Source organism: Xiphophorus hellerii, chromosome 12 (assembly GCF_003331165.1).
Source record: "Xiphophorus hellerii strain 12219 chromosome 12, Xiphophorus_hellerii-4.1, whole genome shotgun sequence".
Lineage (NCBI taxonomy): Eukaryota > Metazoa > Chordata > Actinopteri > Cyprinodontiformes > Poeciliidae > Xiphophorus > Xiphophorus hellerii.
Window position 1 is genome coordinate 4742677 of NC_045683.1, and position 21900 is coordinate 4764576.

Consider the following 21900-nt stretch of genomic DNA (forward strand, 5'->3'; position numbering starts at 1 on the left):
ACTGCGCATGTGCGCAGTGGTTTGAACCCTCCCAGCCAATGCGGGGATTCATCCATGAACCAATCACTCACGTTGCACCGCAACACAGCCTCATGGGAAATGTAGTATGCAAACAGTTTTAGCTTTTGAAATGAAATATCAATTTTTTTTTATAGTGTTTTGTGTTCTCAAATTACAAATTCGAAGCTAAATTAAAATCTACAAAGTAACTTTAGCCATTAAGATCATCAAGTCAGGTTTTACATGCATTAACACGGCCTAAAAATGCAAAATGTATGTCAGTTACCTTCAAATATTCGTTGTCATAGGAAACACTGAGTATCTATTTGCTGCTAAAGGTAAGGTGGTAAGATTGCGAAGACTATTGAGGATTTATAATTTTAGTTTTCTGCTTATACTAATTTAATTTTTGTTGTTATTACGGTTTTTAAAAAGAACTAGTTTGTTGTTTCTGTGCGATAAAAAAACAGTTACCTTGGGGGTGGGGGGGTAGAGTAGCTAAAAATTATCCTCAACTTCCTTCTTTAACCTATATTTGATCAAGTTAAAGTAAAACGTACCCGTCCAAGAACTTACTCAAGTTAGAGTAAAAACGTATTTAATTAAAAGGCCACTGCCTAATCATAACATTTGACGTAGTATTTTTAGAATGATAGACACAGACTGACAAAAAAAATAGATATTTGAAAATTCGGGTATTTTAAAAACGAAATGCATGCCTATATTTACAAAATAATAAATTAAAACAAGAGAAATACATTTCTAAGCATTTTTATATTAAAAGTAAAACATTGCAGTACATTAGATAAGTATGTTACACCGTACTTCAATGTATGACTTATGGTGTTTACAGTATATTCACTATCTCCAAATGGCTCAGCAGATAGAAAACAACATTAGAACAACAGAATATATGTACAAACACTATGTCACTTTAATATAAGCTGCAGATGTGTGTCGTATGCATTTTTGGTTAAAATGTTTTGTTCTTCATTCCCTGAACTTAAACAGAGTATTCAGAAAAGTAAGAGAGATGCTTCATAATATTATAACTCAAGTAAAAATGAAAATATTGATGCAGTGGTAGTACTAAAAGTTTTCCTACAACGTTACTCAAGTAAAAGTGATGATAAGTTACTAGTCACTTCTGTAATTTAGCCAAGCAGCACCCTGAATGAATAAAGAGGTAACATCAGTAGATCAGGCGAAGTGAGTAATGCTGTGTCATTTTCTGCCACTGGGTGACAGCAACAAGCTACATACAGATGAGGTTACTGTTCTCTGACTAAATCTGGCTTTGATTAAACACGTTGCAGAGCCTTTCAGAAGTAGTCTGACCTATTGAACTTTTCCACATTCTTCCACATGACAATACAATTTTTTGTGTTCTCAACCAGCTTTCCATGCTTAGAGAATATCTTGTTTATTTGTTCTTTTCACGCTTGGTCAAGCTGAGTTTAATACAATTTGGAATAGAGTCGTAACATTACAAAATGTGGAAAAGTGATATGCTGTAAACACTTTACATATACACTGTATAGTATAAATATTTCTGCATGGCACTGTAGAAATTATGTTGATGTTTCTGTTATGTTAAATGTGGAGCAGCACCAGCAGTACCAACAGAGGGAAAACTTTCGAGCCTTTCAGTATTTGTATTATTTACTTATGTATTACTTATTTTAGAGATTTACATTATATTTTGGAAAAGTTATTGTAGGAGTCTACACAGACTCAATAAACTAAAATGGGACAACAACAAAAAAGCGATGTAGCGAATCAACAGAGGACTGCAGAGTCATTGTGAGAAATGCCAGATGTAGAATACAGAACAAAAATAATCAAGCCAGAACCGAAACTAACCACTGAGTCATGAGACAGATACAGTCAACTAGTTCTTGTTTCATCAGTAGTTGAAACAAGATTTTTCATATGGTTGATTTATTTTTTTAAATATCGTCTTCATTAACAGCATGGTAATGATACTTGTTTGTGTACAACGTTTTGGCCTTCAAATGAGTTAAAGTGCTTTAGTATTCCAGGTGAACTGATTAAACAGCAAAAAACACACCCGCCCCATCAAGACAGTTATACAACTGAGAGCAACTGGTAAAAATGGATACAAAAAGTTTGTGGATGCTCTGCAGCCTACAATAGGACATCCTAAAGAACCTAGAGATGTACGCTTCACTTAAGATCAGAGAGAATATTTGTATATATTTAAGCCTATATACAAAATTTACACTTTAAGCGAATTGGAGAAAACCAAAATAAATGTAATGTTTTGCACCCATTTCTAGTTTTAGATACCGTTGAGGGCAGATGATGCAAAGTAATTTAACCCTAAAAAACAAACTATTCAAACCAATGTTTTAAAGAAAGCAGCATTGAAATAATATTTGTCCTTGTGATGAACTCTTTTGACGACAGCTCTATCTCTGTACATTTTTTCTGACAATCAGACAGACTGACCTGTACTTAAAAATCAGAAGCAGAAGTCCAGCAACATTGCAGAGGTGTTTGCATCTTTAAAGCAATATTATTTGATAATTCTGCTATAAAATATTCAGATCTGCTAAACACATTCATTCTGGTTCATAGAGCCGCAGGGAGATGCTGCTGATTGTGGTGCTTCTGTTCCGCCGCATCGTTACAGCTGGGGCCTGTCTGCAGTGTGACCGCTCCATCAGCACCATGCACGAGGACTTCATCCTGTCTGCTCCCTCCGTGGAAGACCAAATTATTTTCCAAATGATTTCCGACCAAGCCTATGTGACATACAGGGAAACAAGTCAGAGTCGAAAGGGAGTCATTGGTGAGACTATAATGCCTGAACACTGTAAAATCTATTTAGTTCACCTTACTCCTCTAACGTATTTGTCATGCGTTGTGTTAACTATATTTTTTTTACTTGTGTGGACTGCTTGATACAAATTTAAGCCTGCTAAGAATGACTAAATATCTACAGCAACTTACTGCTTACTCATTTTGTCAGGTTCACTTAAATTAAACAAGCCAATTTTCTAGAATGAGTCCTTGTCCTTCTTCTCTCTCACACACTTCTTGTTTTATTAAGGTTTTATTGGCTCTGGTGGCCTTTATTTGAGAGTGTTCAGACAGGAAGGTGGGTAATGAGAGAAGGGAAGACATGCGGCAAAGGTTATCACGCCTGGATTCGAACAGCCACAGCCGCTGCAGCACGCCTCTCTCCCACTTCACAGAATTATTACTTCGTAATTACCATCACTGTCGTTTGCAGGTGTCAGATTTACAGGAATACCAGAAACACAATACCAAATGTTCCGGCTTGGGACATTTACGTGTAGAAAAAAATGCTATTAATTGCACTAATGGCCCGAAAAAGAAAACATTAAGAGTGGCGATATCCCTATTATACGTCAACACATTGTGGTAGTCCTGTGTTTGACAAGCACAGACTGTTACTGTTGGAAACTACTGTTAGCATAGCGCTAACAGCGTAGCTTAAAATAAAATAATAAATTGAAACTTTTTCTGATGTGAATGCACTCCTGTTCATGGAAACACTGGGATTAGTCTTTCTTCATGTGTCAGATGAGATACATTACTGGTCCCAGAAAAGAAAAGAAAAACTCAAGTCAAGCACTTGTACTTGGAGGTAGTTTTGAGTCAAAGTACAGTACTTTCCAACACAGAAAAAAAACCACAATTATCAAGTGGGAGAGACTTTTCAACTACAAATTCCAAGTATTTTTACTAAAAGTGAGTGTTGATAGCAATTTGTGATTGCTTGTTTCTTATTATTGTGATGTTCTAAAATATCACCAAGATTTTTGTTTTTTTGGTAACTGCTTAGATCCAACCACGTTGTACAGAGCCAAAACTGAGTACCAGAGTGAATTTCACCGCTTCTTGAATGCTCCTCATATTGGTGAGATTTAAAGATAAGTGAGAGGGAAACTGTTACTTAAAATTAGTGAGTAAGTTTCTGGATGCAAAGTAAAGTGATGAGCTCAGATATTACTCATATCTTTGCATTAAATCTAACATCAGTGCATCCTGTCTCTGTTTTCAAAGAGCCTCTAAAATATGAAGCCATTCAGATCATGGAGAAAGGCAGGAAGATCTTAGAGAAACACTTGGAAGCTTTCATCCCTAAAGGTAATCAACTTGAATAGTAGCAAGTTCTGCCTGGTACCACTTTGTGCAAGTCAGTGCTCTGCATTAGTTATTAGCATTTGTCTGTTTCTTTTTCCTTCAGAGCTTTGCCCCAACAAGTGTGGTACGTTTGTTCTCTGATCCCGCCACCTGTGTTGCTTCGGCCTGTGCAAATCGTGTTGAGTTGGTGCATGCTAACTGAACACGTGTGCATGCATGTGTGGCTTACAGGGCTTCTCAATAGAAGAGTAATGGATTGTATCTCTTGCAAGTACAAGACGTACATCTGTCCAGCTCTGTCAGACCAGCTGGACTGTGATGGTATACTTTTATTTTTTGTAGCTCAGTATTTATATGTTGTTAATGAGAGGGCTGAGGAATGGATGGGAGTCCTACCTATGAGGTAGGAGCGCATCATTCTTGCGAGTGCATTAAAACATGTCACGGGTGTGGAAATGTGTTCTTGAGCAAAATGCTGCTGCATGTCCATGTGCAGTGCTAATGAAGAAGATTACAGAGGTAATCCGGATGCAAATGAATAAAAAAGCTCCTGTTCTGCCCTCATCTCATTTTTTTCCAGTGCATCCGGTGCAGGCAGAGGAGGAAGGCCAAGCGGTATTGAACTGCTTCCTTCCATGGCATCGTTTCCTTCTGGGAAAACCAGAGTACCACTACTCCAGGGCTATTGGAGAGACAGATGCCAAAAAGGTCTCTCACAGACGAAACATGTTATTGCAAAAGGAAGCATGCATGGCATTTTAAATTTCACTTTAACATAACTTTTCATAACCCGAACCAAGTGCATGTTCTGGTTTTATCCCATATTTAGCTTTTTGAAACCACATGTTTCCTGTTTGCTGAATCACTTCCAAATATGTATACACAGCTGACTGAAAAAGACTTCCAGCCCTTGGTGGTGACACAAGACGCGTCTATAGTCCTGAATCAGCTTCATTTGGATGAACAAGGAACATATCGCTGCTCTCTGCAAGATGAAAATGGAGCCGTCTACTATCGAGCCTCTTTCCTGCTCACAGGTGAAGTCAGGTTTTATTACATGGCAGACAGTCGATGCAATGCAGGGTATTTGCAGAAAGTGTATTATGCTGTAACACTGTGAGTGCACCCACGGTGAAGATGTGTCTTTAAAATGAATTAACTAGATTAAGGTCAAGTTGAATTCAAAATAATATGCAAGGAATCAGAACGATCAGGCACTGAATGAGAAACCAAGAAGTAGGATTTAATCTGGGCAGCTTGATTACTGGAATGCTGGATAGGTGAGTTATACAGGCAGCTTGGGAGAGCAGGCAGATTAAACATGGAAAGAAGTTAATTGGTAGATGTACCGACACTTAGTGGACAATAGTAGAGATATAAAAGTACAGAAACTCCAACACTACAGATACAGATAGTGAGCTAAAAACTAACAAAGAAACAGAAAATCAGGAACTGAGATCAAGAAAATGTAATTATCAAGTAGAAGTGGGTAGAGTAGCTAAAAACTGTACACAAGTTAGAGTAGCAACATATTTTTACCCAAGTAAAAATATGCTGAAGTAGTGTTGGCTAAAAATTAACTGTCCAATAAATTACTCAAGTAAGAGTAAAAAAGCATTTGGTAAAAAGGTTACTAAAGTACTGAGTAAATTATCAAAACATCAGTCATTTAATATTTAAAAACTGCATCATTAAATGGATCAAAATATAAAGTTATGTGGAAATTTGGGCATTTTCCACAGATATTCAGATGAAAATAATTCATATGAATAATATAATTACAAACAACAAAATGAGGAAAAAGAAAATTTCTTCCAATTTAAAATTTATCTAACTTTAAAAAAAATTTGTCTCTGGTAAAAAATGTTTTTGTTAAAACAAGCTTGTTCAGACAGTGAAGATACTCACAGTGGGTAGAGTATCCACTAGCAATACTTCAAAATAAAATTACTCAACTTAAAGTAAAAAGTACACTACAGTAAAAATACACCTAAAAGTTTGGGGGGGGTTTCACAAAAGGTTACTCAAATAAATGGAACTACTGCCCAACTCTGCTAATGACTACGACTCTTAGCAGAATTAGAGTACATACCAAATACTAAAGTACAGAACAAAACTACAAAGGATCTTAAAACTATGTAATAAAAAATCCTTAAGTTCATGTCCTGGTTAGATTTTTGCATGTTTCCACTCGTTTTTATCTTTTTTAAAATGTTTTTTGGCTCAATCGGCTTATATTTGAGAGTGGTCGGACAGAAAAAAAGGTAAAGAGAGAGGGGGGAGACATGTAGCAAAGGTCATCATGCCGGGACTCCAACCACGTCGAGAACTAACGCCTCCATACGTGGGTTGTGCTCTACCACTGTGCCACCACAGCAGCCTCATATTTATCTTTTTGGTTGGTTCTATTTAAGGTTGGAAAGCTTCCCTTACTCTTGCTACAGATTATCTCTCAGTCCGGGCAACTGGGCAACAAATCCAAAATGTTAACATTACTTCCAGTCAGAAGAACCAAAATAATTTAAACCTTTTGAGGTTTTGGGGTTAACTCTAGATGGAGTTAGAGGATGGCGTCCTGATAACTCATTTTATTCTCCTGTGTTTTGTACTAACATGTATTGATGACCTATAAAAAGTGAGGTGTTTAGCGATGTGTCTGTTTAGTGACTTTAATCTGAACAAAATGCTTGGTGTTAACAGTCCCTGGCTTGTAACACAGACACTGACTCACGTCTGTGTTCATTTTCCTCCTCCTTCACAGTCGAGCCTTTGCCTCTTCAGACCCTCCAACCCTTCGTCACTCTGCCCCCACTGGCTCATGGCGTCTACTCTCCTACAGAGAACCGGCTTGTGCCTCTCATTGTCGTGGTTACAACACTGAGTCTGGCAGCGAGCGTAGGCCTCATAGTTCTCCTGAGGTGAGAGACCTGGGTGGATGAGTGGGCAGGGTTCCCAGGAAGGGTGTAGGTGAAAAGATATGATACCAAGCAACATGAATGACAGACTAAATCATGTAACGTGAAGTAGAGCCAGCTATGAGCTTAGCTTTTATTACTAAATCCTGATTTATTAGGCTGAGTGAACACAACTGAACTGAGTCAGTCGACTTTTGTTATTTGAAAAAATATCTTTACTTCTTCCAGTAAGTTATATTAATATTAAAAACCACAAGCATGTTTTTCAAAAAAACATTTTTCCCTTAAAAAGGACTTTCTCTGTTATCCTTTCTGTAGGATGATGATGAATCGGCAGAAAGAAGTCAAAGACTTGAGGATCAAAAAGAATGACAAACACACAAAGGCCACAGCATGATGTATACAGTAATTACACTTTCACAGGACAGGAAAGGTTTCCTCACTTCCGTTTCTAGATTTTACGCCATGATCAAATAAATTTTCCAGCATGAAGTGTCAAGTCATGTCTAGAAATGATGTGAAAGTTCGTATAGGTGGTATGGAAAAAAGATAAGTCACTCGAGAGTTGTAGATCTTGCTTTTATTTGGATCAGGTGTAAGCTCATATGACAGAAAGTTGGCAGAGGAACAAAAGCAGAAATTGCTCAACACAGAGTTATTTCAGCTGCATTCAGACACTTACATTCACATATGATCTGCATAAATAACGTACTAATTTGGGCCTTTGGTGATTTATTTTAAACTCTATTTTTGAAGGTGGTATGAGTCTTCAACAAATAACTTCAGTTATTTTTAAAAACAAGAATTAGGTGAGTCAATTTGATTTTGTAGAGGACCTTCTATAATCCACAAATTTTAAATACAGCGACCATCAACAAACTCCTGGCATATTTCAGGGGGTGGGAGGGTTATTATTGTTTTGTTTCCTGGCACCCTGGATCATATGCATATAAAACACATTTTCAAATAATTTAAGGTCAGTGATTTGAGGGACTATCCCAGAAAAATAATGTCAGTCTCCGTTACTGACCCCAAAACCACTTTTGATGTGCACTTTTGGGTTATTGTGCAATTAAAAAACCTTCTATGGTCAAGTTTCAACATGACCCAAACAGTGATCCATATGAAATTAGTCAGGAACAACTCAGAAACCAACAAAGCTAAAGTCTGTCATAAACTAAAAGATCTAAAGACACCAGTGTTAATGTCCAGAGCTAACCAAGTTTGACATTAAAATGCACTAAGAGTGACCAAAGCACAGTAGTGGCAGCATAGGACTTTGGGACTGTTTTGCATTAAATCACACTAATAGGATCTACCAGTTGTAATTCTGTAATGTTCAAAGTATATGTGAATAATAAAGATAACCTACAAATCTTACAATTTTACATTGAAGCTTACAAACGTAAGAACAAAATGCCATCTGTCAAGCCAGGTGTTGGAAGCGTCATGCTGTGGGTTTGGTAATGAAGACTGAATAACTTCTAAAATTCATTAACTTTAGTTTAAATCAATAATACGGTGTAGCTTTGACACAGTTGGATGTTCCAGAAGGACAAAAGCATTCAAACATATCAAAACTGCTTTAAGAATTGATAAAGCAGCCCAACATTAAGCTCCTGGAATAACTTTCAGTTCTACAGAAAGCGTGTGGACTATGTATAAAAGCCAAATCCATCCAAGCAAATCATTCAAATTATACGAGTCCTTCTGTTTCCCCAAAAGGAGGAAATTCAGACAGATGTTTACCAGGAAACTGATGATGACTACACTGAAAACAGAAAACAGGTGATCATATAATGCATTAACTGGTCACAAATAATCAACTTAAGTTTATGCTGTGGTGGCGTAGGGGTAAAGCAAGACTCGTGTACGGAGGCCTTAGTCCTCAACGAGGCAGTCACAGGTTTGAGTCGCGACCTGATGACCTTTGGGAATTCCCACTCTAAAATAAAGGTCAATAGTGCAAGGATTTGGTTTTCTCTGTCCATCCATCCATCTTCTTCCGCTTATCCGAGGTCGGGTCGTGGGGGTAGCAGCTTCAGAAGGGAGGCCCAGACTTCCCTCTTCCCGGCCACTTCTTCTAGCTCTTCCGGGGGAATCCCGAGGCGTTCCCAGGCCAGCCGAGAGACATAGTCCCTCCAGCGTGTCCTGGGTCTTCCCCGGGGCCTCCTCCCGGTGGGACGTGCCCGGAAAACCTCACCAGGGAGGCGTCCAGGAGGCATCCTGACCAGATGCCCGAGCCACCTCAACTGGCTCCTCTCGATGTGAAGGAGCAGCGGCTCTACTCTGAGTCCCTCCCGGATGACTGAGCTTCTCACCCTATCTGTAAGGGAGAGCCCAGCCACCCTACAGAGAAAACCCATTTCGGCCGCTTGTATCCGCGATCTCGTTCTTTCGGTCATGACCCAAAACTCATGACCATAGATAAGGGTGGGAACGTAGATCGACCGGTAAATCGAGAGCTTCGCTTTTTGACTCAGCTCTCTCTTCACCACGGCGGACTGGTACAGCTCCCTCTTGACGGCAGACGCTGCACCAATCCGCCTGTCGATCTCCCGCTCCCTTCTTCTCTCATTCGTGAACAAGATCCCGAGATACTTGAACTCCTCCACTTGGGGCAGGACACCCCCCCTGACCCGGAGAAGGCACTCTACCTCAAGACCATGGCCTCGGATTTGGAGGCACTGATCCTCATCCCGGCCGCTTCACACTCGGCTGCGAGCCGCTCCAGCGAGAGCTGCAGATCACGACCTGATGAAGCCAAAAGGACCACATCGTCTGCGAAAAGCAGAGATGAGATCCTAAGGCCACCAAAACGGATCCCCTCAACACCTTGGCTGCGCCTAGAAATTCTGTCCATGAAAGTGATGAACAGAATCAGTGACAAAGGGCAGCCCTGGCGGAGTCCAACTCTCACCGAAACGAGCCCGACTTATAAGACTGGCAATGCGGACCAGACTCTGACACCGGTCATACAGGTTTTCTCTGTGTTGATTTGAATTTTTCTGTGTTTATTTTGGGTTCCTGTGTCTTTTGAGTCTCCGTGTTGTCCTGTCTACTTGATTGTTCCCAGGTGTGTCTCGTTCCGTGATTACCCTCTGTGTATTTAATGCCACCCGTGTTTCTGTGTCTTTGTCGGGTCCTTGTCTTTCCAGTCTGTCTACTTTGTCTGTTGTCTTCAGTCCGAGTCCGGTTGCTACCAGTGTGAGTCGTTGCCTCTGCTCACCTGTTCTGTCTGGATTATTGAGACTTTCATCATTAAATCATCTTTTTTCACTTCAACCTGGGTCCTCTGCGTCAGCCTCACCGCCTCTCACCACATTTCATGACAAATAGAGCAAATAAAACCTTAAATAAGTTTATCCAAGTACATTTATTAGATGGATTATATTACAAACTTGTAGTCCTAAAAAAGAGACCAGTATCTTTTTAAGAGGAAATCATACCAATGTCTCCAAAATACTGATTTATATCTTACTGCACTGTTTATTAAACAAATAAGTATGCCAAAGCTAATCTGATTACATGTGACAAATTAACAATTTTTTTATAAATTGGAGCTCGATTCTCTTATTTCAGTATACAAGTTTTGTGTCGAGCAGCAACTTGCAAAGGGTCATTTCAACTAATATTACTAGGGGTTAATATATTTATTTTAATGTGTAGGTATAATTTTGACCCCGTGTAGAAGAAAAACAATCCCATAAATTTCAAAATTGTTCACCCAATTGTTGTTTTTAAAATTCACTGAAGTTGCTATTTGTGCGCGGAGTAAGTAGAAGTTAACTTTTTGACCGTAATTGCACCAGAGCGTATTACAATTCAGACCCCAGCTTGGACACCTCCTCTTCCTGCCCCAGCCAGATGAAGTGGAGCTGTGTGGCCACGTGGACATCTAAGAAGAGAATCAGGGATGGGGAAAATCTCCTGGATTAGTGTTTTTCAGATTAATAGCCCCAGCCACCCAAATAATCCTAGATAATCCCCCTGGTGGGGGAAAGGAGATAAAAACCAAGCAGCAGATGTTGTCGTCAGGAGTTCTGTTGATGTTTGTTTACTTATACGTTCATTCAGAGAAAAAAAAAAAATCAGCAAATGTGACTGTGAATATTAAGTCTGTCATGATTTCCAATCGTGACCGTTAACTGATTCAGAGGAAGTGTCTCTTCTGATCTTGACTGTGTTTACAAGGCAACAGTGCTTCATATTTTGTATGCTACTGAGTTAATTTGCTTCCTGATGTCAGTGTCAAATCACGCTTCCTGCAAAAACAGTCATTACCAACGACAAATTTAAACCAGTCTTTCAGCATTATGTAAAGGGGGAGATAATGAAATATCAAGAACTGAAAATGAAATTAACTGATATTAGATGAGTAACCAGCCCCAGGAAATCACCTGTGAAATCACAAATGGTGCTGAGAAGTTTTCGGAAAATTTCTGTCAGGGGCTTGAATATGTGTAGGTAGTTTGGGTTATGAGCTATGACAACAGAGGTTGTGACAATACAATGTGAGGGTGTGTGGAGGTTGAGGTTTGCATTGATGGTGGCAGGATGTGAAGCTGCTGCTTCCGTTGGGGCTTGCTGACATGGGGGAGAGGAGTGAAAAAAAGAAAACACTCTTAAAGACACCCACACACAAAGGCTCTCGCGTCACAACCTTCCAGCCAAGCAGTCTTCAACATCTCACCAGTCTTACGCTATTGTGTTTAAACCCACTGTGCATGCTGAGGCTACCGTAAGTGCACTCTCAGCTGCTCTCCTGACAGCCATGATGAAGTGTGTAGTAAAGTGTGCTTGAGTGTGTACACTGCAGTGGATTGAAAGTGCTGCCTCAGCAGGGAGACGGGATGACAAAGTGGTCGCGCTACCGGAGGAGAAACAGGCAGCGGCGGGGGAAAGGGAAGTGGGAGCATGAAGAAAGTTGGAGTCAGAGGTTTGAGTGGGAGAGAATCATGTGGGAAGGTGTCAGGTCTAAATACCTATTAGAGACAATTTAAACAAATACAGGAAAGACAAGAGAGTTAGATTCTTTGTTTCTCGCGAGGAGAGCAGACAGAGATGTGTTTACAGTTACAAACCGCCGACCGCTCTGCCACACATCTGTCTGTTCCTCTCTTTTATTGATCTTTAGGAAACCCTGCCACACGGGGCGCTGCAACTCTAAAAGGGTGGAGTCAAAACATGGTTGCAGCGCTAAATAACATTCACTAATCTAGACACATGTTATCTATACTCTAAATCTTTCTTTCTCCAGGCACAGCGTTGAATAAGACCCGTTTGCATAGCTTCAAAGCAACGGCTTTGTATCACAAAAAAGCACAGAGCAGAGTTTATTGTCAGGCATGTAAAACTCTGCTGGGAGCAATTAACACCTCTGTCTTGTAGGAAGTCCTGCAGGGCAACATCTGCTGAGAGTAGCTGTCACCCCTATTTCCCAAGGAAGTCTCAGGATAGAATCAAAGTTATTTAACACACAGAAACATTATCTAAATGTAACTACAAGGCTACATGATACAACAAATATTTGATAATTACTAATACAATTTACCTAACATTTCCGCCCTGTTTATCAGATATTTGGTGTACTTCTCATATCCCTTCAAAACCAGTCACTTCAAATGATTTTCAACTGGGAGATGATTTTTTGGAAAGCAAACATTTTTACACTCAGGGGTTATACCCAGTCCAAAAATTAGGATCTGGATACCTGTCAGAAGAGTCATCATCAGAGTATTCTTTGTCAACATTAGATTTTTTCTCTAATAAAGGATACATCTGTGCCATCTGGTCCGCCATGGGTGAAATCGCTGTGGTAATGAGACGGTTAAACAAAGAACGCAGGCACAGAACAAAACAAGAAAAGAATAAGAAGAGGCATCATTAATTTCAACAGCAGATTCCACCATAGTCCAGATATGAGCCAAAAAAAAAAACTTCTCCATATGAGGGAACTGCATCCTGTGACATGGCCTGTTGCAGATTTTTCAAAACAGACATTGTCATCAAAATGAGTTTCATTAGCATCAGAAATATAAGTACAACATTCTCTAGTGTCATCTTCATCAGTGTCAGCATAATCAAACAATGGTTTAATTCAAAAATAAATTTTGCTTTGTTATTGTCCATCAGGGTAATTACTCTAATCTTTTATCAAAGAACGCAGACTTTGAATGAGATCACATCCAGACAGCACCGGAACAACAGCTGTCAACTGGAACGAGAAAGCAGAGTTCAGATTTTCCAAAAGCATCATTCATTTTGTGTATTCAACACAAACATCTTCAAGTCACTCCGTGTCTGAGTGAATCCTCCACTGCTCGTGGCTCTGTGGCTGTTATCTTCGAAATAAGTGTGAAGCCGCTTCTCCAAGCAGCCCCACCCCCGCCTCGCATGACACAGCTTGTATGACAGAGTCCAGAGTCCTGGAGCTCCGAGCTCCAGGGCAGTCTGTGTGTAAAACCATGAGCAACACATCACGTGAAACCTTATCTCCTAGTTTGTCCAATTCTGCTCATCAAATGGTGGATGTGATCCCTTCAATGTACGTTGCTATTATTATATACTATAGCTCCTAACCGATGGAAAACAACAAAACCCTGTAATCATTTGCTTCAAAAGACATGTTTCCAAAGTAACGTTTTGCCAGAATATCAAACAAATGCAGATCTTTTCTTAAACCAATCTTGTAAAAATAGGATTAAACAAACGAAACAAAACAAACACAAAAACTTAAAAATGTAGTTGTAAAGCTTACATTTACCACCAAAATGAATAACGATGTGAATTAAACAGTCCAGTTTAAATTACTTTTATAGAACAAACTAGATCTTACTGGTTGTTTTGTCTAAATCATTTTACATACGTTCCTTAAACAAAATTCAAAAGAGTTAAACTTGGAGAAATTATAATGTCAATGTATAATTTAACAAATCTAGACATTTTCAGAATATACCAATTTTACCTAGGTCTTTTACTTGTCGTTGAATTTAAAGTTTTATTCAAAATCGTTTTAAATGGATGTAAATCAAAACAAAAATCAAGTTTAGAAAAATCATTATAATCCCACCTGAGTACTTTTACTGATTAGGGATAACTTTAATCAAGAACAGATTCTTCAAAACATTTCTTTAAACATTCTTGCTCCATTAAATTAATGCTCTGAAAATGGCTAACACAATAATATTTTTAATTTCTATAATTGTTTTCCTAAGTTAATTTACCAAAATATGCTTCAGTAATCGCTATAAATTTGTTATCTATTGTTTCAAAATCCTTTAGCCCATTATCAGAACATGTTTCAATGGAGAACGACTCAAATCCATTTAAAAGAAACATATATTTCACCAGACCATATCTTTCCTTTCACTTTTTATGTGTAACACGGATCAAACATGTTCTTCAAAAATAAAAAATATTATTCAAGTAATATTCAAGTAATATAAAAGATAACCCTATAGCATTCTCCCCCCTGTTGATGCATTATCTGCTAACGCATCACATGTCCACTACTTTTAAATAACGATGTTGATAAAACAGGTTCATGATGTTCCCCGAGAAATTCTACCAAATTCAATGCTGCCGTTTTCCCAAAAGGCAAAACCCGTCAAAACAAACAAAACAATTTATGTTAGCATGCTTTATCTTCAAGATTACTATTTTCCCAAAACGTTACAGTTTTAAAGCTCCTTATCTCATTTTACTCTTACGATTGTCAGATATTTTATTTTACAAACCCCTCAAAAATTTTCACTAGTGTTTGACAAGGCGTGTTCACCAATTAAGACTCTGTGAAGGTTTTTTGCATTAACCAGCCAGAGAGACGGTGAAGAAAATTCAAAATATAGTCAACAAAAAATCAAAAATGATAAATTGGGCCCAAACTATAATCAACATAACAAAGAACAATTCAGTTGGTAACAGAACAAACTCAAGCACAAACTGACCTAACAAACAAGACATGAGGGGAACTTAAATAGTGGCTGATCAGACCATTAACACACACTAAGGGGTAATTAAACACACAAAACCCTAACAAATACTGGCCAGAATATTACCAAATCTACAAATGAAAGAAATTAAACTAAAAATCAAATTTCCCCCTCCCTAGGTGAACAAATGGAAATGGCCCGCTAGGGAAGTTTGACACCCATATATGGACACCAATCAGCTGGAGCTCATCTGTATGATGAGCAACAGGTCCAGAGGAAACTGGTAACTCAAAAGAAAGAAATTAATTTGTTATATTTAACAAAATATAAAGAACAGACACTTAAAGTTAACTAAATGAATACACAGCAAATAGCTAAACAAAAAGTCAGACCAACGAAAACAAAATTCAAAAATAAAAAATCCAAACTACTCACTAATCGATATATAAAGTAATATTAAAGGAAAACAGCAAATCAGTGTTTGGATGCAAAAAACTTATATTTAACATTTTCCACATTATTCCTTGCTCACTAAGTATTTACTTGCTTAAACTATTTACACTAAAGAGAAAATGTTTCACTAAATCTAAGCACAAACCTGCCTTATGTAATGATAAAGACTCTCTAAAATTTATGAAATCCGTATATGCTTATATTTCACAAGTTATATTTTAAAGTCACTACACTAGTCTGAGCAATCTCTATTGTCAGACCATAAAACAAATTCTGAAGCCCACCATAAAACCCCCTTTCACCTCTCGGAGGAACTGACTTATATGGCAGGAAAGAGAGCCGATAAGGATGTCAGGAAGAACTCCCAATTCTTTAAATACTTTAGTAGGCTTTGGCACGTAAAGCATCAGATATGTTTTAGTCTCTAATTGTAAAATTTGAACTTAAAAAAAAAACCCTTTCGTCGTACCACTACTGATATTTTGCCAGGAGGTACTTTTAGATGTTGGGAGCGAAAGTGATTTACATCACACCCTCTCGTTCTGTCTTGCGAAGCTACTGCAAGTGGGGGTTACTTCACACTTAAAAAATAATGGTATGCAAAAAGGCTTCACATGTTAATTAGTTGAATCTTGTGGGGTAGCAGTTACAGCCCAGCTCTGTGGCCCTCCTGGAGCGGCTGCAAGGGGGGGCTGCAAGTCCCCTGATCTCTACAAAAGTTCCATATGATCTTTACCATTAACCCATAAGGTATTTCAAACTTAATATTATCCTTTAACAACAAATTTGTACAGTGTAGCAAACTTTTTCTATATTCAATCAATTTCTTAGTCAACAAGTGAGTTACTTCTATTTTATTCTGTCCTGTAGATTTAATAATATTTTATCTATCCTAAAGTTTTGGTCAGTTTAAAAAGACTGATTGTGAAACTATCTAGAATCGGTTGCATACTGCAGTTTGTTGTTATCTAAGCAATGCCTCTTACAGTTAGAGCCTGTTTCTCTATATAATTTATGCATTCTAGGCATTCCCCTTGTTGGCCAACTGGAAACTCCCCCTGATCTACGCAAAGATCAAAGGGCCATCTGCCTTCTACCGAAACAAAAGAGCGGATAGCTGGCCCTGACCCCCCGTGGCTCCCACGGCCATTCTGAGTACAGAACGACCTGAGATAAGACCTCACAGATACCTGAGAAATCTAAAGTCTCTGTCTCCCAAGGAAAATGCAAATTTTATGGCTTCGCCTGTGGCCTGGCCTCACAGTGGGGGTCCCATTGAGTGATCTCCCGTAATCTGCATTTGGTTCCTGTGTCTCTGAATGCTTACCCCTCTGGTTTAGTTTTAAATGCTTAACACAAACCTGTTCAAAATAAGAGTGTTCCATATACCTTTTAAGATTAACTGTATTAAGCATTAAAAATAATCATATTTCCTTATTTCATTTGCAGCCCTCTCTTCTTTCTGTAGGCATTTTTTGAAAATGAAATGACCTTTTGTAATGCATTAAAAGTTCTTAAAAAAGAAATAAATCCATAAATAGAGTAATGTTAATGTATCTGTCTTACCATCCCCCCAGTTGAGACATGCGAAAACGCCATGGCTCAATATTACAACCCATTTTACAAAGTTTTTCTGTTGGCAAGATAGGCCTATTTGCAGGTCACTTATAAATTTGATCTTCCATTTTCTCCCGTTCCATTTTTAAGCCAAAGATCCTTTTCTTTTTCAGGACTTAATTGCTGCATGTCTTGTAGGATCTTTTGTCATATGTTTGATTTTTTTTTATTTTTTATTTTATTTTATTTTTTTTTTTTTTTTCCATATATAAAATCGTTATTTGTCCCTCCGCTGTTTTTTTTTTTTTTTTCATCTCATCAGCGAAGGCGTTTCCTAGAGACACTTTATCTTTCCCTGTGGTGTGTGCGGCATATTTACAGATTGCTAGTTGTTTTGGTAGCTGTACAGCTTGTAGTAAATCTTTTAATAGGTCTGCACGAGTTACTGGTTTTCCTGTAGAAGTTATCATACCCCTATTTTGCCAGTACTGTGCAAACGAGTGTACTGTTGCAAACGCATATTGACTATCGGTGTAAATCGTCACTGCTTTATCTTTCATTAGTTTACAAGCGGTGGTTAGCGCTATCAATGCTGCAGCCTGAGCTGAATAATGCGAGGGAAGTTTTTCAGCTTTTAACACTAGTTTTTCAGTCACTACTGCATAACCAGTTTGAGTTGTCCCTTGTACATTTTTCTTTGAGGAACCATCAACAAAAAGTATTTCACCGTGATCTAATGGTAGATCTTTTAAATCAGTTCTACTCTTTGCGTTTTGTTCTGCCATTTCCTGACAATCATGCTTTGTACCATCATCTGGAAGAGGTAACAAAGTTGCAGGATTTTAAAATCGTGCATCTTTCAATAGTCAGACGAGGTTGCGATAATAATGTGCTCATACAGGAGAGATGCCTCGCAGGCGATAAAAAAATCATATTTGTTCGTAATAATAGTGCCGAAACTGCATGTGGTACTTTTAATGTTAACAGATGAAACAGTACAATAGGAGCACTAACTTCTACTGCCATAGAAGCAGCAATCACTGCTCTCACACAGGGAGGTTGGGCGCATGCCACACTATCAAGTTTGGAAGAAAAATATGCTATTGGTCTCATTTTATCACCATGTTACTGAACTAGCACCGAGGTCATATACTGACCTTTGCAATCCACCATCTGGAAAAAATGTTTTTTATAGTCTGGTAAGGCGAGCGCAGCACTTGACACTAGGGCCTGCTTTATTTCACTTAGTGCTGTCTCTGCTGCCTCTGTCCATTCCAAAGAGGAAGACATTTTTAAATTTTTTTTTTTTTTTTTTTTTTTATGTTTTTAGTTTTTATTTTTAGTTTATTTAAACAGAGTTACATGCGGGGAGGTCCACGTTCTATATACCAGAATCGTGGACTCTGCTCCATCTTCCCCTACATTTGGATTTGCTAACTGTATCATAGGATAAAGATCAGTCGTGTGTGGCTGACTATTTGGCTCTTCTAAAAGAGCAACATGGGGGAGGGAGAAAAGTTTCTCCCCAGTTCTTAGACCACTTAAAGTTTGCTTTTTTGTGATCTAGTGTTAGACCCCTCACTACCTTTCTCCTCATAGTGTGGGGGTGCGGGCAAGTCGGGGTATAGTTTTGCATTTTGTACTATTTTTTCCTCCCCTTCTGTTTTGTTATGTTGGTATTTGGTAATTTCAGCTACTTCCCCTCCCCCTCCTGCTGCTCGACTGCCTGTTAACCGCTATGTGCCCATCAGTGGTTGGAATCAAAACTAATCCTAGCTACATAAGGCCATCCCTGCATGAAAAGTGTTATTTCTGGTCTTACACTGTCCATAGATAATAAATCCTGTAGATTTAAATTGGACTTCTTCACTCTCTAAACTTTCTGATTCTAGTCATGCTGACTGATCTATGTATTTTTTCTGGGCAATGTCTGGCTATGTGTCCTTCCTTCCCACAACACCAACATCCTAAATCATTTTGTTTGAAATTATTTTGTCTGTAGTTCCCTCTTCCCATTCTCCCTCTCAGTCCTCTGGGGTTCTGACCTCTGCCCCTAAATCTTCCTCTTCCTCTCCTGTCATGATATAATATTTGCTCCTCATCTGGGAAAAAGGCTCCTGAAACCTTTGTCTGTTCTTTTGAGACCTTTTCTACGTGTATAGCGTGGTTAATGCATCCATCTAAAATCCCAGTTTTCAATCCTATGTAATGTTGATGTATTCTCAGGCTGTATTCATCAAACGATTCTTCCTCCTCTTCTCTTTTTTGTGCTAATTCCAACCAAAATTTTACATCCTCATACCCTTCTTTGCACATTTTCTTTGGGTTTGACTTTGTTTTTTGCATTATTTCATCCTGTAGTACTGTTAGTTTCTGTGAGTTTAGACGGCCGTCAAAGTTATAGTTTGTTATCCATTTATCTAAATGTTTTATTTTATGCGGATCCTGATTTTCAACATATTTCCAGTCATTTGATTTTAAACTGGCTGTCGGCTTAATTTTACTTAGACTCTTCCCCATTTTTTTTTTTTTTGTTTTTATACAATTTTGCCCAGTTTGTCCGACTCATAGGGAATCCTATAAACTGGAGATCTTTTCAGTAGGCCAGCAATTAAAAATACCTGTAGTGGTAACCCCCGCTTCAACTCTTTCGAGTGGGGGGTTCTTACCTCTGCATCCAAGACAGGTTTGCTGGTTACAACCCTACTGTTTTTATATGAGATAAAACACCAAGCGGTATTTATATCTCCAATCACACTCACAATCATACGTTTGTTGCGGAACTTAAGCGCCTGCTTCGCCGGACTCCGCCATCCGTTCCAATTACAATTTTAATGCCTGATTTAAATATTTTTATTATTGATTAAATTTTATTATTATATATCGAATTGAGGAAATTTCATTATTTTTATTTTTATCGGCTAATTGATTAAATTTTATTATTATTTTTTTTTTTTTTATCTTCCAATTTATTAAATTTTACTGCAGGTTTATACTAGGCTCCGTGCGCCTGTTGTTTTTCCACGAAATTTTGGCCAAGGACTTCGGACGCCCTCCACGGATATTATGTTTTATTTTTACCTGTTAGAGTCTAGAATGTCCAGGGTTTTCTTATTCGCGCAATGACCCTCAGTCATTCGCCACACATTTAAACAAGAATCTACTCACCCTCTCCTGTCTTCCCCTCAGAGCCGTCAACCGTAAGATCCCAGCAGGCAGGCAGAGCGCCAGCCCTTTAACAGGTTCTGATAAGCTTCCACTAGGAAACTTGCCGTGCGCACGGTCTTTTACTGGGGTCCACCATGCCCGCTGGAATCCTTCCGGTATATTGGCATCCGGCTGCGAAGGACCAAATAATGTCGGGTCTAAATACCTATTAGAGACAATTTAAACAAATACAGGAAAGACAAGAGAGTTAGATTCTTTGTTTCTCGCGAGGAGAGCAGACAGAGATGTGTTTACAGTTACAAACCGCCGACCGCTCTGCCACACATCTGTCTGTTCCTCTCTTTTATTGATCTTTAGGAAACCCTGCCACACGGGGCGCTGCAACTCTAAAAGGGTGGAGTCAAAACATGGTTGCAGCGCTAAATAACATTCACTAATCTAGACACATGTTATCTATACTCTAAATCTTTCTTTCTCCAGGCACAGCGTTGAATAAGACCCGTTTGCATAGCTTCAAAGCAACGGCTTTGTATCACAAAAAAGCACAGAGCAGAGTTTATTGTCAGGCATGTAAAACTCTGCTGGGAGCAATTAACACCTCTGTCTTGTAGGAAGTCCTGCAGGGCAACATCTGCTGAGAGTAGCTGTCACCCCTATTTCCCAAGGAAGTCTCAGGATAGAATCAAAGTTATTTAACACACAGAAACATTATCTAAATGTAACTACAAGGCTACATGATACAACAAATATTTGATAATTACTAATACAATTTACCTAACAGAAGGCAGAGTAATTTCAGTGTGGGCTATGAGGAAACGAGGACAAAGATGTGAGATTACACCCTATCATATGAGCAATACGACAGTAAACATACAGACACCGTACTGATAGTTATGGAAAGACATCTGCATGTCTAGTTCTCTAAAATAGAACTTCTGGCATTTAACTTCCTTGTTATCCTTGTTTTACTGAAACAGTTTGTATTGAAAGTTATTTTTACAGAACCAATTTATTTCAAGGGTAATCTCGGACACTGCACAAGCAAGCAAACTGCTCCAGCTATAAACAGTCTAATCAAAACAACTCATTCCATTGAATTCCCGTAAATTCACCTTGAAATACACCTAAATAGCGATAATCAAATGATTATACAATTATTCTACACAAATTTGAAAAATACTTGATTATAAGTTTTCAATTCAAATCATATTTTACTGCTTTTACTACGACGTTTTTCTTTAAATACTTGCCTGCTTGTATTGTTGTATCTGTTTTTCAGTTTTTTACCTGTTTTAACCCAAAATATTTATAAATCTGAAGTTTGTCAGTGTCCATCATCATGTTGTAAAACTACAAAAAGATGTTAACAATTAATACTAATGGTTTTTATGCCCACTTCTAACTTTATCTACTCAAATCACCCTTTGAAAAAAAAACCCCAACACTTTTCAACAAAGATCAAACATGGCATTCACCAATAATGACTGTGAACTACACCATCCTCTTTAATGATAAAAAAATGTAGTGTTGAGTTTATTAGTTATTGATATTTTATTTATTAACAACCTGTTTTTTTTTTTTTGCTTGTTTTGTTAATTTATTTTGGGTCATAAATATTCATTATTTCACATTTGTTGCCAACCGAGCAGGATAAGGCTACTAATTTCTTTACTAAACATTGCAAACCTCTAAACATCCATACTTGTATATTTAAAATTTCACCCTCAGAGCACCTC

General features: G+C 38.3%; 1 protein-coding gene across 1 annotated transcript; it reads left to right on the forward strand.

Moving 5' to 3' along the window:
- Positions 1-271: 271 nt before the first annotated feature.
- Positions 272-7548, forward strand: izumo1 (izumo sperm-oocyte fusion 1). Its single transcript, XM_032579213.1, has 11 exons — positions 272-338; positions 2043-2109; positions 2604-2815; positions 3836-3910; positions 4057-4140; positions 4241-4261; positions 4369-4458; positions 4718-4845; positions 5024-5174; positions 6899-7055; positions 7371-7548. Exons 1-11 carry the CDS (start codon positions 272-274, stop codon positions 7447-7449), a joined length of 1131 nt encoding a protein of 376 aa, XP_032435104.1. The 3' UTR covers positions 7450-7548.
- The last annotated feature ends 14352 nt before the right edge of the window (positions 7549-21900 follow it).

What these genes read in the sequence shown, in the direction of transcription:
- izumo1 (XM_032579213.1), top strand. Translation starts at nt 272, where the DNA reads ATGTATGTCAGTTACCTTCAAATATTCGTTGTCATAGGAAACACTGAG. An exon ending in TATACAACTGAGAGCAACTG is followed by an intron (nt 2,110 to 2,603) that starts GTAAAAATGGAT and finishes TGGTTCATAGAG; the next exon opens with CCGCAGGGAGATGCTGCTGA. An exon ending in GGAAGCTTTCATCCCTAAAG is followed by an intron (nt 4,141 to 4,240) that starts GTAATCAACTTG and finishes TTTTTCCTTCAG; the next exon opens with AGCTTTGCCCCAACAAGTGT.